At 41.2% G+C, this 14,231-nt stretch overlaps 1 protein-coding gene across 29 annotated transcripts in view; it reads left to right on the top strand.

Moving 5' to 3' along the window:
- The window catches only part of ANK3 (ankyrin 3), a 345,732-nt gene that overhangs the window by 277,580 nt on the left and 53,921 nt on the right, over nucleotides 1-14,231 (top strand). For 20 of the 29 annotated variants that reach the window (XM_039554380.1, XM_039554383.1, XM_039554384.1 and 17 more), the window contains 3 exons: nucleotides 5,070-5,176; nucleotides 9,133-9,165; nucleotides 12,021-12,245. In XM_039554380.1, coding sequence (XP_039410314.1) covers nucleotides 5,070-5,176; nucleotides 9,133-9,165; nucleotides 12,021-12,245 — 365 coding nt within the window. The remainder of the gene's footprint in view (nucleotides 1-5,069; nucleotides 5,177-9,132; nucleotides 9,166-12,020; nucleotides 12,246-14,231) is intronic. The other 9 variants (XM_010400792.4, XM_039554391.1, XM_039554389.1 and 6 more) reach the window with 1 other exon arrangement.

The raw sequence follows: 14,231 nt of genomic DNA, 5'->3' as shown, positions 1-14,231 counted from the left end.
TTTAGAGTGCTTTGATAAGCTGGGAGCAACGAGTTTTACGCTAAGCAACCTTTGGACTGCATGGACTGGGAATTACTTTGGCCTGTTCTGTCCACATGGAGGGGACTCCAACTGCTGTCCTTGTTTTTCCACTCTTGGGAAGAATTTGGCCTTGTAAAGATTAAGCTATTATAGACTCTTCAGTTTATGTATCTTCCAAACACTTGTGCAATGACTAATACAACAAAAGCAGCATCTTTTGACCTGATTATAGCGTGGGAAAGTCTTTCCAAAAGCTGGGGATAATGGAGTACTGTATGCTTTGTTTCTGAGTTCCTCATATTTTCCTTGGTAGACTTGCTTCAGATTTCCAAATCTAACTGAATTGCTCAAGAGTTTCTTGATACACAGAAGTCAAAGATCTGCTAGGAAACTGAATAAAAATTCACATAAAAACCCTCACTTGGAAAGGACTGTGGAGTGGAACTGTTGTTTATATCCTGGAAGAGCATAAGGTGGATTGGAATGAAACAGAGGTTTTCTGCTGCTGTTTTCACAGACCTTTCCTGCACTGGGGGTTATTGATCTCAGAGGATATTTTCATGGGGAAAAGGGTCCACAGAGCAGGACTTGTACATTTTAAACCTTGATTGTATTAGTCTGTAAATTCTGGTGTGGTATAAGCTTTTTTTTACTACAGCTTTTACACACAGTTCTGGTAGCGTTATGAGAATGGCAGAAATTGGATTCTGCCTTTAGCAACAGAATGTTTATTATTAGATTGTTACTTTTAAGCTAAATGCTGTAAACCTCCAATAACCATAATTTGCAGCAGCCATCTAAGGGGGAGTTTCCAAAGCTTGAATAGCAGTGATTTTGTGGTTTTGTTTGGTTTGAAGTCATAAAACAAAATCTGCAGCTACTGGCACTGGGCGCAAGAAATTCTGTGTCAGGGCTGAGAACCTAAAGCTGCTTTGATGCCTCCTAATACTAACACTTCCTTAAGAGTTTTTGATATGATGGAAACTTCAGAGGAGAGGAGGACTCCTTAATGTGAGAATATATTGCATTGTTGTATGATTCTGGCTACTTTTGTGATTCCCATTAAAGTAGATGGCACGGATTTAGCAGCTAGGGTGCATCTTGTCACATAACAAGACTTAAAACCAGCTCTATGCTTAACAAATCTCAAAGAATGTGGTAGTGGGAAAAAATGTCAGTCCTGTCTTGAGAGGTTAGTAAAGCTGTGATTCTGTGCAAAACAAATGTGAAAGTAACAAACTATCTTCATGAGAAGTGGAGACCAGCTAAAACTCTCTGCCATGGCTTCTGCAAACCTCCATGTCCTGAGAAAAATATATCCATCCTTGGAATTGCTGTGGTTTTCTGCCCAGCCCTAGCTTTTGGCTGAAGCAGGAGAAGTGCATTTGGGAGATGGGGAATATCCCTGCCCCTCTTTCTCGTTCCTCTGTACGTTAATGGGCTCCTAGATAATCTCTGCTGTGGCAGTAGAAAGCAGGGGAAAAAAGCAGTAACTTGTGTTCCACCGATAGAATTCACAGGAACAAAGATCGCTGTGGGTTGAAACCAGTATTCTAAAAGTCCATCTGGGAACTGAGAGGAGTTAAGGCTATTTTGGGAATCACAGTACTTTGAAACAGAGCGTTCCATTGCCTGTCTGTATATGCCATTTCCTCTCCTTTTGTACAGTGCAGACCTGTCTGGAGTTCATGGCAACAGCAAAGTCAGTTATTGGGAATTAATTTTATCACAAACATCAGTATATAGAAGAGTAAGGAGCATTTGCCAACCTCTTGGTCAGGTTAAGATAGAAGATCCCGTGGCCACCTCTCCCCAGGATCCCTGGTAAACTTGGGAGTCTGGAAGTAGTCAAATAAGGATGATTTGAAACCATTCTTTACTGAACCTCACTGCCAGCATAACACATGGAATGTTAGAGTTTCTAATAATTCCTTAGAAGTCCCAGTATTCTCCATTGTTTGCCTTTGGTGGTTTATTGCTGACCCTGTTCACAGGGAATTCTGAATCCAGGCCACACTGTACCTCATAACCTGGCTGGAGCAAAGTTAAAATTTCTGTGTCCTGGTGTGTTACCTTGGATGCAGCAACTCGGACTAAGTCCAAATGACTTCTCCATGGAATAACTTACATCAACCTCTGAATTTAATCAGCCAAAGGGAGGATGACTTGGGCTGTCCATTAAATAGCAGCTTGCTGAATCACTTCAGTCTGGATAAATTCATCTGGGAGGAAGCATAAATTCTTCTGTTTGCTGAACTCTGATATTACACAGCCTGGATATTCAGTTACGCAACTAGCAGGATCCTTGCCAGCAGAACCGTCAGTATTTTTATACACTCATTTGCATCTCAGCCTGCCACACCCTTTAGCAATGCATTTTTAATCTCCCTCAGTCCAGGGAGGGAACACTGGGACCTGACCAAACACAGAATGGATCCTGTGATTTGATGTTACTGACAGTGTACTATCTTCTGGACTGCTTATATTGCAACTTACATAGGAAGATTTTTTTTTTTTTTTTTTTTGCCTGCATGGAAAATCCAGCACCTCAACAGCCTGGAAAAATGAGATCCACAGATGTGTGCTGTGTGTAAGAGGAGTGTGTCCAGCTATCAGCTTTTCCTACTCTGCTTCTGCGCCAAAATCATTGGCTGCGGGCTTTGGGCTTTTGCTAGCTCTAAATAAGTCCAAAAGATCTGTTTGAGTGCACTTGGTCAGAGAGGAATGCTCTAAAACAAAACAGTCACCTGGTGTACAGACCATGTCTCAGGACAAGGAACTGGACTGAGGAACCCCACCTACATGTGTAGGCAAACCTACAGCACATCTGTGAGCGCAGTGGCACCTCTGTCTAGCACAGGTTATTTTGGAGTGATGGTATTTCCTTGGAATTTATATGGTCCTATGTTTAGTTTTCTATATCCCACTGCTAAGGGAGCATAAGCATTTTTCCTGTGTTACAGGAAACCTGACCCCACATTTCTTTGTTGATGTGTGTCCTGGTGCATGCCTGGGCCTCGGTGCAGTGACGCTGTTACGGCTTAGCCGGCCTTTCAAGGACAAACGCCAAATTGTGTTGTTCCTTTTGGCCCCTTTCTTATGTTCCTTTGCTTTGGCCTATTTTTGATGATAAAGTTTACCGCTGAGCAAAGTAATAGATTTATTTTTGTTTATCTAAATTTTTACAGTGCCCAAAACAACCTGCCTGAATCTTACACTGTTTGGTATCAAAAGTAATAACGTGCTCAGTATGAGCTCTTATAAATCACTTGGAATAGCAGAAATCCACAGTGATGGCTTTCCTGCCTAAACCACAGGCTCTCCAGCAAATGTTGGAGAATCTCTAGTATCTTACTGGAAAGAGTAACAAAACTGTCTTCATTAAACTCAATTGCAATACATTTTTCAAATGGTGCTACTTAAGTCCACTTCGGTGGCTTAATTGTCATTCTTTTAACAGCATTCATTTTCTCTTTTATGTCTGATGGTGTATTTTGCTGTTTAACGCAATCAAGTTTGCCCTTCATTGTTGTTGTCTGTGCTTGAACCATCAGGCCTCAAGCACATCTGTTACAGCGCAGAGTTTAACAAAAGGTCCTTAGTAGAAGTGTTGAGGTAGGGAAAGGAGGAGGCATCGAGCCAGGAGGTTGGACGGGTGGCAGAGCAAAGCTGCACTCTGCAGGGATTTCTGTCGATGGGCAGTAAATTATAGTGTCAGTAGTTTTTGGAAGGCAACCTGGAATCCTCATTTCTAATAAAAGAAATGCCTAAGGAGTGCAGTTTTTTGGAAACCCCAGAGTGATGGGAGTGTTGCACATTCTGGCCAGCAACACAGCAACTATCTGCCTGCTTATCTTGTGGAGGCTACTCAAGAGAAGTATTTTTGTGTGTTTATGACTGAATTTGCCAGATCTACTTCTAATGCTGATATTTCTATTCAAAATAATTAATCTGCACTACTAGTCTGTGTCAGCATGGAAGAAAACCCCAGTGGAAGTAATAAGATTTCCCCCTGTAGAAGCGTGTGCTTGGCTCTGCTCTGACTTGAACCCACTGAATTTGATTTGAAAACAGCCCATGAGGTTTTAGTCCAAACAGGCTGCTCTCTCTAGCTGCATTTGCCTCTAAGCAGCAAACAACCTACTTACAGGAAACACTGACATCTTTAACACCATCTTGGGTGAATATTGTGTGTGTGTGTTGCTTCTTGACTTAGTTTTGTTGATGTAACTTACGATGGTGCTTCTTAAATTGTGGAGAAGGTTTCACATCCACCCTGGAAATAGGGGAAAACAATATTTGAAGTTTAGTTGGTTTAATTTCCTAAGACAGGAGAAACAAAGGAAAAAGAGTGTTTTGCAGGAATAGCTTTGCTGCCCAGTAAGAGGATTTATAGCGCCAGGGAGGTTGTGGGGCACAGGATGCATGAATGTCCATGTGCGTGGGCAGCAGGAGAAACAAATCACACCTCAGTGCCTGTCCGAGGGGAGTTAATTATAGCCTCACAGGGTTAAAGCTATTTCTGTCCAGATGAGTAGGGACAGTGGCACTCCACAAAACAGTGCCCATGTTGGTTGTGTATAAAGACAAACCAACCCCCTCCTGCCTTCACAGCCTCCGTGAAACTCCCAGGGAAGTTATTCACAGGTTCTGCTTGAATAAGGATCTATCCAATGGCATCGTCTGAGGGGGAGTGTTACACTGCCTGGCTATATGGTGTATGACTGTACTACAAATGGTAATTTTCTTTTCCAGTCTTTTTAACCTGGCACATAAAAGTAAGTAAAGACTGGGGACAGACATACTTGAAACGGAAGGAAGTGCCAGAAGTGGGCAAAAGGAATGTTTGAAGAAACAAGAGTTTGTGTGTGTATTTCATGCTTCTGTTACAGGATTTTCAGTAATTTAACTCTGAAGATATCAGCACTGTTAAATGGAAAGGACCAGGTCTAAATTTAATATAATTATATTAACAAGCTTATATTTAAGACAAGTGTTTCTAATGTTAATTTTAAATTTCAGTTTATCTGTTTTGTTTTGTTTTGAAGCACCTGACGTTTCAAAGGGAGTTTGATTCTGATTCTCTCAGGCACTACAGCTGGGCTGCAGACACCTTGGACAATGTTAACCTTGTTTCGAGTCCCATCCATTCTGGGTAGGTCACTTAACAGTTTTCCTTTATCTTTAGATGTGGAACTGTATTGTTAGCTGCAGAATACAGCCTGCTGTAATGGCTGATAACATGTCTGTTCCTGCTTCACTTGAAGCCAGTGGCAAAATTCACACTGACTTCAAGGAGGGTGCTTAATAACAGGAGTCAGTCTAAATTCTTGCATATCAAACCGAAAACTTGCTTCTGCTCTTAATTTTCTGAATGCCAAAACACTGTAATCCCACAGGCTTCTCTTTAAGAGCCCTGTTTTGCTTTTTCTGTTGCTTATGCTTTGCTTTAAGTGTCATGAGATGATTTCATTTGCATTGTATTAAATTATTTGGAATATGAAATCAGAGATAGAATGTTATGCTTTCTGTTCTTTCGTAGAGGAAAAAATGGGGGGCTTTAATTTGATCTCTTATTTTATTTATACCTTCAAGCTCCTGCCTAGTCTCCAATATCTGTAGTTTGATTTTAGTGGTGCTATTTGTTTACTTATGAGTCATCTCTGTAATTTAGGTGCTTCTTGACAGTGCCACATAGACTTGATTTAAATGCAGTAGTAGTGATGTCTGAATGCATATTGTAAAAATTTGCAAATGAATGCGTAAGTAATCTTTGCATATTATTAGATTGTCTAGTGTAAATATTTGTTGCTTAGTTTTCGAGATCAGGACATAAAATCTCATATCCGTTTTAATTTACTTCCCTATTTTGTGACTAACTGCCTTCTTATCATAAAAATGAGCGCGGCACATACCAAACAAAATATTTCTTTTCCAATACAGCAAGCCCTACAAATCTAAAGCTACAGTCCCACAATACACATAAGCACCTGCTGAACAGATCTATATAACAGTGGATTTCTAGGTCCCAAGCTGATAAAACACTGCACATGGTCAGTGCTGGCATTAAAATGTCAAGAACTGCAGTATGTAAAGACTATTGGTTGTCATGGAGTGGTGCATTGGCACAGGACCTCAGAGAGCTGGTAGCCCATCCCCTTGCTTTACTGTAGGATAAAATGTTGTCAAGGAATTCCTGAAATACATTTAATGTCCTAATAATCATTAAAAAGAAGAGATTCCATAGGCCCCCAGCTTCAGGAGTCCACTATCTTTTGTTACAGTATTTCTTCCCCTGATAGTCAGCTTGACATTTCGTTGCTGTAGACTAAGCCTGTTTCTTGTCATATCTATAGTGGTCATGGGGAGTAATGTCTTCCTGGTCTCTTAACAGCTGTTTTCTATGTCAGAAGGCACATAATCCTGTCTTTTAGACTAAAATGCCCCGGACCCTCCTAGGTGGTGCTTTCTGCATTTCAGCACATTCCTGCTGCTCTGGCCCAGCTCTCCCCTCTTCAATGAGAGCTGTTTATAAGCCAGGATTGCCACCTCTTTGGTCTGACACAGTCCCATAACGAGAGTTATCCTCTTGGTAGTTTCAGTTTCTGTTGGTGGATGTTTGTGATCTGCTACAATTTCTTGGCTCTCTTCTGAAATCCTGAAGTTTGGTTATTTTTTACGCTGGAGTTGTGCTTAAGTGTTTGGTGTCTCCCCTCAGTTTGCATTTGTCTCTATGGTATTTCAGTTTGTTGGTTCCTGCCCCTTTTTCCGTTTTTTAGCAAGAGAGCTTTTAATTCTGATCCTGTTTTCCAAAGACTTTTCATACCTTTTTTTCTGTGTTGAAATCATGAAGACATCGGCCTAGTATCTGTGCCAGGACAAGTTCCCTTTCCCTTTTAAGCTTCCCTTTCAGGAAAGCTCTGATGGTATCTCTTTTGAGGTAGCTTCTCAGGTGATCCTGCACTTACCTTATCTGTACTGTACCTCCATTGCTTGCTGAGATACCAAGGCAGTACTGCCACACATCAAAGAAGGAATTAAAATTCATTTGACATGAATTGCTCTTGCCACTTATATTTTTGGTTTGTTTTTATTTTGAGGACTGGTGGTAGGCAAGGTGAAGTATCTTGATTAACTACCTTGATCCTTTAGGTGCTTGTAGAATGGTGATTAAATAATTTATTCCTGAATATTTCCTGGTAGTCTGGGTTAGAGTGACTGGTCTGAAATTTTCTGGTTTCTTTTCATCCTGATAGAAGATAGGCCTGATGTTTTCATCCTGCCAGTCCTCTAGGACAGCACTTGCCTGCCCTTAGGTCTTCAGCATGCTCACCAGTGGTTCCAGCCCTCTAAACATATATTCTGTGGACATGGGAGCTTTCACACAAGATCTGCTCCCTTGGTACATGAGCCCTCTCTAATGCAGAGGTGGTCTAAGGTTTGCCCAGAGGGGAGCAAACTGTGGGGCTGCATGGCAGGGAGAAGACAGATATGCTCCAAACAGGTGTAGCTCTCCAAATGGGCATAAATCAAAACACTCCAAACATGTAGGGCTTTTCTGACCCATTACATTCCTTGTTTGACATAGAAAGTGCATCAGAAACGATGCTCTGAGGACTCAGTTCATGTGTTAGGAAAAAAACCCCAAACCTTACTCATTGTTTATTTACTTTTCAGTTGTGGCCCCGTATTATAATATGATCCTGTTTGATTTTCTCAGTTATATTCACCTAGAGGCAATCAACAGATGTTCTGCTCTAATCTTCCAGTACCTCTGATATAGAGGATCATGACCTTTCACATCTCTTCTGCCAGTCTTTTCCTGAAAAGCAAATCCTGTTCTGCTTGTTTGGAATGCTTCATCCCTGTCTTTGTCCCCAATTCTCTCTGTGGCTGGGGGCAGGGGCTGTCAGTCCTCATGGTGTGGTGGCCCTGTGGCCAGGCTCTGACTCTGCTGCTCTTTGCCATTTTCACCCTCACAGGGCTCCCCAGTGTGCTGTGCCAGGAGCTCCACTGCTGCCTCAGGTCACTCTTTTCCCCATTTCCCACTGTCAGAAGAGAGCATCAATACTTGTTCTCATTTCTTAACCCAGGCAGAAGGGGAATTCTGGGAGCAGGATGTGGAGATCCAGCAATGTATCAGTGAAAGGAGAAGAAAGAATAAATTGTTGGCAGTGATTTCAACTCTTCTGGTTTTTCCTTTTTTTAAGCCAAGATAATGTTTTATGTTTTTCTTCTTGAGTTCAGATAAGCTGTTTTGCCAGCATATATTTTGAACAGGGTCCATTGTAAGCAGTACATTGAAATGCATCATGAATCTTGAGGCCTCAGGAAGGGTAGAGACCCTCACCAAAATGACCTTCAGCTGTCAGATGTGAGCTTACTCCTGCAGCTTTCCCAGAGTAAAATGTGGGTGTGCTCTCTTTGTGTTGCCTTTTTTAACTCCTTCATTTCCTTAGCTGAAAGACAGAAATGAGTGTGCCACACTGCCTTCCAATATTGAGAAACGCAGAAATACTGGATCCAGTCTTGTAAGGTGGAATAAATCAGATTTCTTGTTGTTGACTATATTTTAAATTGTATTTACTCTAGTTTACTCCCACCACAACTCATTTTTGACAGCAGTGCAATGAGTGGTGTGGACTGGTACTCCTTTCAAGCATCCTGCCATACATATGTTTATACATTATGCTTTGGAAAATAAACTGCTTTAGAAAAGTGCAAGACTGGTTTTCCATGGCACAGAGGAGCATGTTTTGGGAATTCAATGAAGAACTTGTGTTGCAATAAATTCTCTGCTGACTAGGTAAACTGCAAATGCTTTTCTCCATGGGCTTCTACATTTTCCAGAGGAATTATGGAGTTGTGCTGACTAATTAAATGAGCACTCCCTTTCAAATTTTTTTCCTTGTGCAGCATATTTTATATGGCATATGTCATGATATGTGAAGCAAAAACCAGATAATTTCTAAAGCTGGCCTTCAAACATGTTGCTTTTGTTATTTTTCTGATTGTTACTTTTTCTTTGCACTTATTATTGATATTTTTCTGTTGCTTGCCTCTAATTATCTTACATTAATTTTCCCATTTGCTTTCTAAATTATTTTGCAGCTATTCCTCTCCACTCCCCCAGTATGATTCAAGGTGATAACTCTGTGCTTTCTGTGAATCCTCATTTTATTTTCTTTTTTTGAACTTCTTTTCCCACAGAGTGTGTGTAGATGTTTGTAGTGCATCCAACCACATCCTCATCCCTTCCATGTATTCAACTAGAACTGCTCATTAGCTTTTAGCGTTGTGTTTTAGAGGTCATACTGTAGTTTCCATTATTAGTGCAACATTAATTTAGGTAAGCATCAGCTACTAATGTTTTTGGATAGAAAGTGCATGAAATGTTGTTGGAGTTGTTGTTACTGTTTTAAACGGTAAGTTACTAATCAGAAAGTTAAACAAGGAAATAATTCATTAATGTGCTGCTGACACTGATTGCCTTTCTCTGGGAGCAGTGTGCACAAAGGCTGATCTGCTGCAGGTTTTGTCCGTGCTGGAGGCTGCAGACACCAAAGCTGGAAGGGGCTGGCTCCTGCTCTGGGGCACAGGCTCATGTCAGGGGCTATTTACCCTTGCTGTGAGCAGTGTGCAGTAGCAATGCTAAGCTCTGGGTTGCCAAGGCTGGACTGACCTTCAAATCTACAGCCCAAACATCCCTGGTAACTCAGGGACTGATTTTTGTAGGTTTTTAGTTTTAACTTCTACTGAGTATTTGTCTTAATTACTAATTTAAGACAGTTGATTTACGTGCCTAGAGATTTTTGACAATTCACTCACACATACTTCTCATCATTTAAATAGTTTGGGTACATAAGAGACCATCTTATTTGAGTGTAAGTTTTGGCATTTTTGCATTAGATGAAAGCCCCCTTTCCATTATTAATTCTGAGGTGGCTTAACAAGCCAGTAACAGTGTACACAATAGGCAGCTCCCCAAAACATTGCTTTGTGCTGAGCCATCAGGTCAAGCCCAGCCTTGCCAAGCTCCCCAGGTGGCTCCTCCATGGAGCACTGACCAGCTGTGCCTCCCTGGAGCAGCTGCAGCTTCAGCCCTGAGGATGCTCCAGCCAGGCATCCCTCCACCCTGCACACTTCCAGTCTGAAATGGCCCCATCTCCTCTACAGACAGAAACCATGTGCATATTTAAAAGGCCAGCAAAGCATCCATAAATGCTAAGATTATAATCACTTATAGAGTATATAATTTAAAGATTGAGCATATTGGTTTTGACACAGGTTTAATATTTGTAGAAAGTGTTTGGTTAGCCAAGATCCTGTCCCGCTGAAACAATTCCTCTTGTGAGGAGCTGGGATACCCTAGTGGCAACGTTTGGATTTGTTGGAGTGTACAGTGCATTTATCTAGGAGAGAAATATGGAATGTGGATACAGTTTTTCTGTATGAAAACTACTGTGAAATATCATGCCTCAGTATTGTAAAGTGTCTGGGGCATGAGAAATTATAAATCTGGGCTAGGGTCATCTCAGAGAGCAGTTTTACCCCCCCATCTTTACTGATGGATTTTAATTTGAAGAAAGGCAATGTAGCAATTTCTTGATCTGGAATTCAGCTGGACAACATTTCTGTCCTACTTCCTGTATTTTATAGCTTGTGTCCTTACTCACCTCTCTCCTGCAGACCACTAAATACCAAATGTTGATTTCCCTCCTGCTTTTGTGCAGATTTTTCCCACCCACGTTGGCCAGACTTCTGAATGCAGCTTATTTGCAGGCCTGGCCAGTGCCTGGCAGCTGCTGCTCTTGGTGTCCAGCTGGTCTCAAAGCAAATGGGGCTGTCTTGCACAAATTCCCAGTCACACTTCAGAGCACTTGGGGGCTTTTTTTCAAGAACCATCACAATCCCCCTGGATTATTGACTTACACCCTTAGTTCAGTTTAGTGTCAGGAACCAGGAAATTGAATGGATTCACCTGTTAGTCATGTGAAGGTTTAGTTCTTAAAAGCTGGAAGTTTTGGCAACAGCCTTGAACATAGTGAAGCCACATGATAGATGTGTCAGCTATGTCAATGTCTGCCTGTCATACAGGAGGAGCAAACAAAAGCTGTACTGGCTTCAAGACTGAGCTGGTAACTTGTGTCCCTCTTGATACCAGCCTGTCATTGCATCTTCTACCTGAAGCTATTCTAATTTTAATTGTTAATTTTAATTATTCCCTTGCTAATAGAAAGGATTTTATTCAAAAATATACCACTCATCATTTACAAATATAATTTTGTACCCCTGTGTTATAAAATGGAAAATTATGCACTGGAATGACATGAGCAAGTGCAATTTTTCTTTAATGTCCCCTTTTTTGCTAATGAATTTTAATCTTCAAAGAGAAGTAATGGCATGATCCCCTCCAGGGAGCCAACAGCCTGAAGGAAGTTATGTTCTTGGTAGTCATCACTTATCTTCCCCATCAGTGGAAGCCCTTAGTAGCCTGGAGTGACTGTCACCCATGGTGCTGGCACTTGCTCTGGCAGCCATCAGGAGTATTTGCAAATGAGACAGTGAGGAGGTTTTAAAGACTGAGGTTCCAAAAATAATAAGCATTTTTGATTCTCCTTTTTCTACACTGTCTGGTTGCTTTATGCATGTGAGGCTAATTACTCTCATTTGTGGACAGTAGAGCTAACAGCAACAAAGGGATGTTTTAAAATTCTGACAAACCACTACTAATACCCTACTTGTGTACACTTTTAATCCAAATTTCTCAGTAGAACCTGGTCGTTTCACCATGATGTTGCTAGAGCTTTAGCAATTCCTGCTTTTGATAACCAATAGTTAACATGTAAGTATGAGTGTTAAAAGGATCTTCATGTTCTTTTTAGTTTAGCTGGGATCGGGATGACTTTTCTAATGTTTTAAAGTCTGTGTCTGTTGACTTCTTGCTGATCTGCTTGTTTTGTGACCATTTTAATTGACGTGCTTTCTTTCTCCTGCAGTTTCCTGGTTAGTTTTATGGTGGATGCACGCGGGGGTTCGATGAGGGGCAGTCGGCACCATGGCATGAGGATAATCATCCCGCCGCGGAAGTGCACGGCGCCCACCCGCATCACCTGCCGCCTGGTGAAGAGGCACAAACTGGCCAGCCCACCACCCATGGTTGAAGGAGAAGGATTGGCAAGTCGGCTTGTAGAAATGGGGCCAGCAGGGGCACAGTTTTTAGGGTGAGTTGTTCTGTGAGTTTAATTGTTTACGCTCATGTTGCACCTTTCATTCCCTCTGTCCTGTGGATCTAAGTAGTTAAACATTGACTCTACCTCATCTGAGCATGTAACAAAGGCTACTTAACTTAAAACATTAAAAAATGCCAACCTGCCATTCCTTCTGGAAAGAATCCTTGCATTTTAAGGAGAGTTTTGCCTCTTTGATGACTGCAGGAAGGAGATGAAGGTAAGGAAAGCCATGGGAAGGCCAGGTCCCACCCCCATCTACTCATGCAACCTGCCTTGGAAGTCAGGAGGAGTCACACACTGAAAACCCAGAGCCAGTTTTGACCCTCTTGCTTGTAGAGTATTTAGAGCAACAGCACTGTCACAAAGAATCGTCCTAAGGACACCCACAGGGACCCAGATATTGAGCTCTGTTCCCAGCATGTGCAGGGCTCCCTCTGGAGTTGCTGGGAGCTGCCTGTCACCGTCTTGTGGCCCAAAACCACTTGGAGTGACAAGTGACAGTAGGTGGAGCACCTACTGCAGAGTGGTGGTACAAGCAGTACCAGTGCTAGGAACTGACTATTTTTAAAGCTTACAATAGGGGAAACAATCCACTATGATGTGGCCTTTTTTTTCCTAATTATAAATTTTGTTCATTACCGTGAGTGGCACCCTGGTGTAAACTGCTGGTTCTGTCGGGAATGACAGCTTGTTCCTAATTTCCCCTTCTCGTTTCTCTTCCTGCTGCATGGATGTTATTCAGTAAACTGCATCTTCCTAAAAGTCCTCCCCCTCTAAATGAGGGTGAGAGCATGGTTAGCCGAATCCTGCAGCTTGGTCCACAAGGAACAAAATTTATTGGGTAGGATATGTACGGAAAAGATACAGAATGTCTACAGTTTTTCTTTTGTTTCCGATTTTTTTTTGTTATTCCCATTATTTTTTTTAAGTTTCCTGAAACTTTCAGTTGATTTACGTCACTGAAAGGAAATCATAGTGGCTTGATTTAATACAGCTCTGCTACTACCTTGTGCTTATAGGCATGTAAAATTCACTGCCAGCATTCTGCTTTCATAACTTCTGTGCTTTTGTAATTTTTTAAATTTGAAGTGTTTCTACTGCATTAAATACATTTTAATACACAGTGGCAGTCCTTTAAGTTCAACCCTGTGGTAGAGAAGGTATTACAGGCCTCGAGTGAGACTGTTTTGGGAAGAGCATTTGTAAAATGTGATTGCATAAAGTCTATTATTTATGAAAGATTATTGAGGAAAAAAATGTTATCAAGTGAATGAATTGATTCAGCAAGATTGGAGAAATACTAACCTTTTCAACGTTCAAGAGGCATCTTGTTAAAATAAATTTACGAAGCCAAGTATGCTACCCAAAGGAACTGCAGTGTATAGTCTAAACATGTAAGGATGTTTCCCTATGTTTTTGACTGTTGTTTTCAAGCCATATTGTGAAATTTATTGCATTAGGTTTTCAAAATATTGGTGAGTGTTTGGTGTTCCAAACCTGTTCAATACCTTCTCACTGAGTATTCTCGTTAAATGTCATGCACAAAATTGTGTGGTTTCTAAATATTTACAGAGACAGTATCTGAAATATTAGCCTGCAAAGATTGTACTACAGTGTTAGTTTTCAGCTCGTGCTCTTTTTGAACTGGAGTGTAAATATCTTAAGCAAAGTATTTGAATTTTTGGTATTTTCTTGCTGTGCACAATGGGAGAGAGCAGCTACGTTCCTGACTTTTTGTTAAAGGACTTGAGACTAGAAAAATAGACTGGGTGTTCCTAAAAGCATCTAAAATATATATTAATTAAACTCTTTTTATCATTTTCATGGGGAAAAAAAAGACTAACTCTTCTCTCTGGGAATTTAATGTGCAAACTGGGCTTCCAGCTAGTTTGTTTTTCCCCATGATGGCTGTTGTGACTTCATGCTCAAGTGATGGATTGGTTACTGCACCCAGCACCTGGCGGGTGTACGGTACCC

The sequence above is a fragment of the Corvus cornix genome, chromosome 6, assembly GCF_000738735.6.
Source record: "Corvus cornix cornix isolate S_Up_H32 chromosome 6, ASM73873v5, whole genome shotgun sequence".
In the NCBI taxonomy this organism is placed as follows: Eukaryota; Metazoa; Chordata; class Aves; order Passeriformes; family Corvidae; genus Corvus; species Corvus cornix.
The sequence above is the reverse complement of the archived record's forward strand: the minus strand, read 5'-3'. Positions and strand labels throughout refer to the sequence as shown.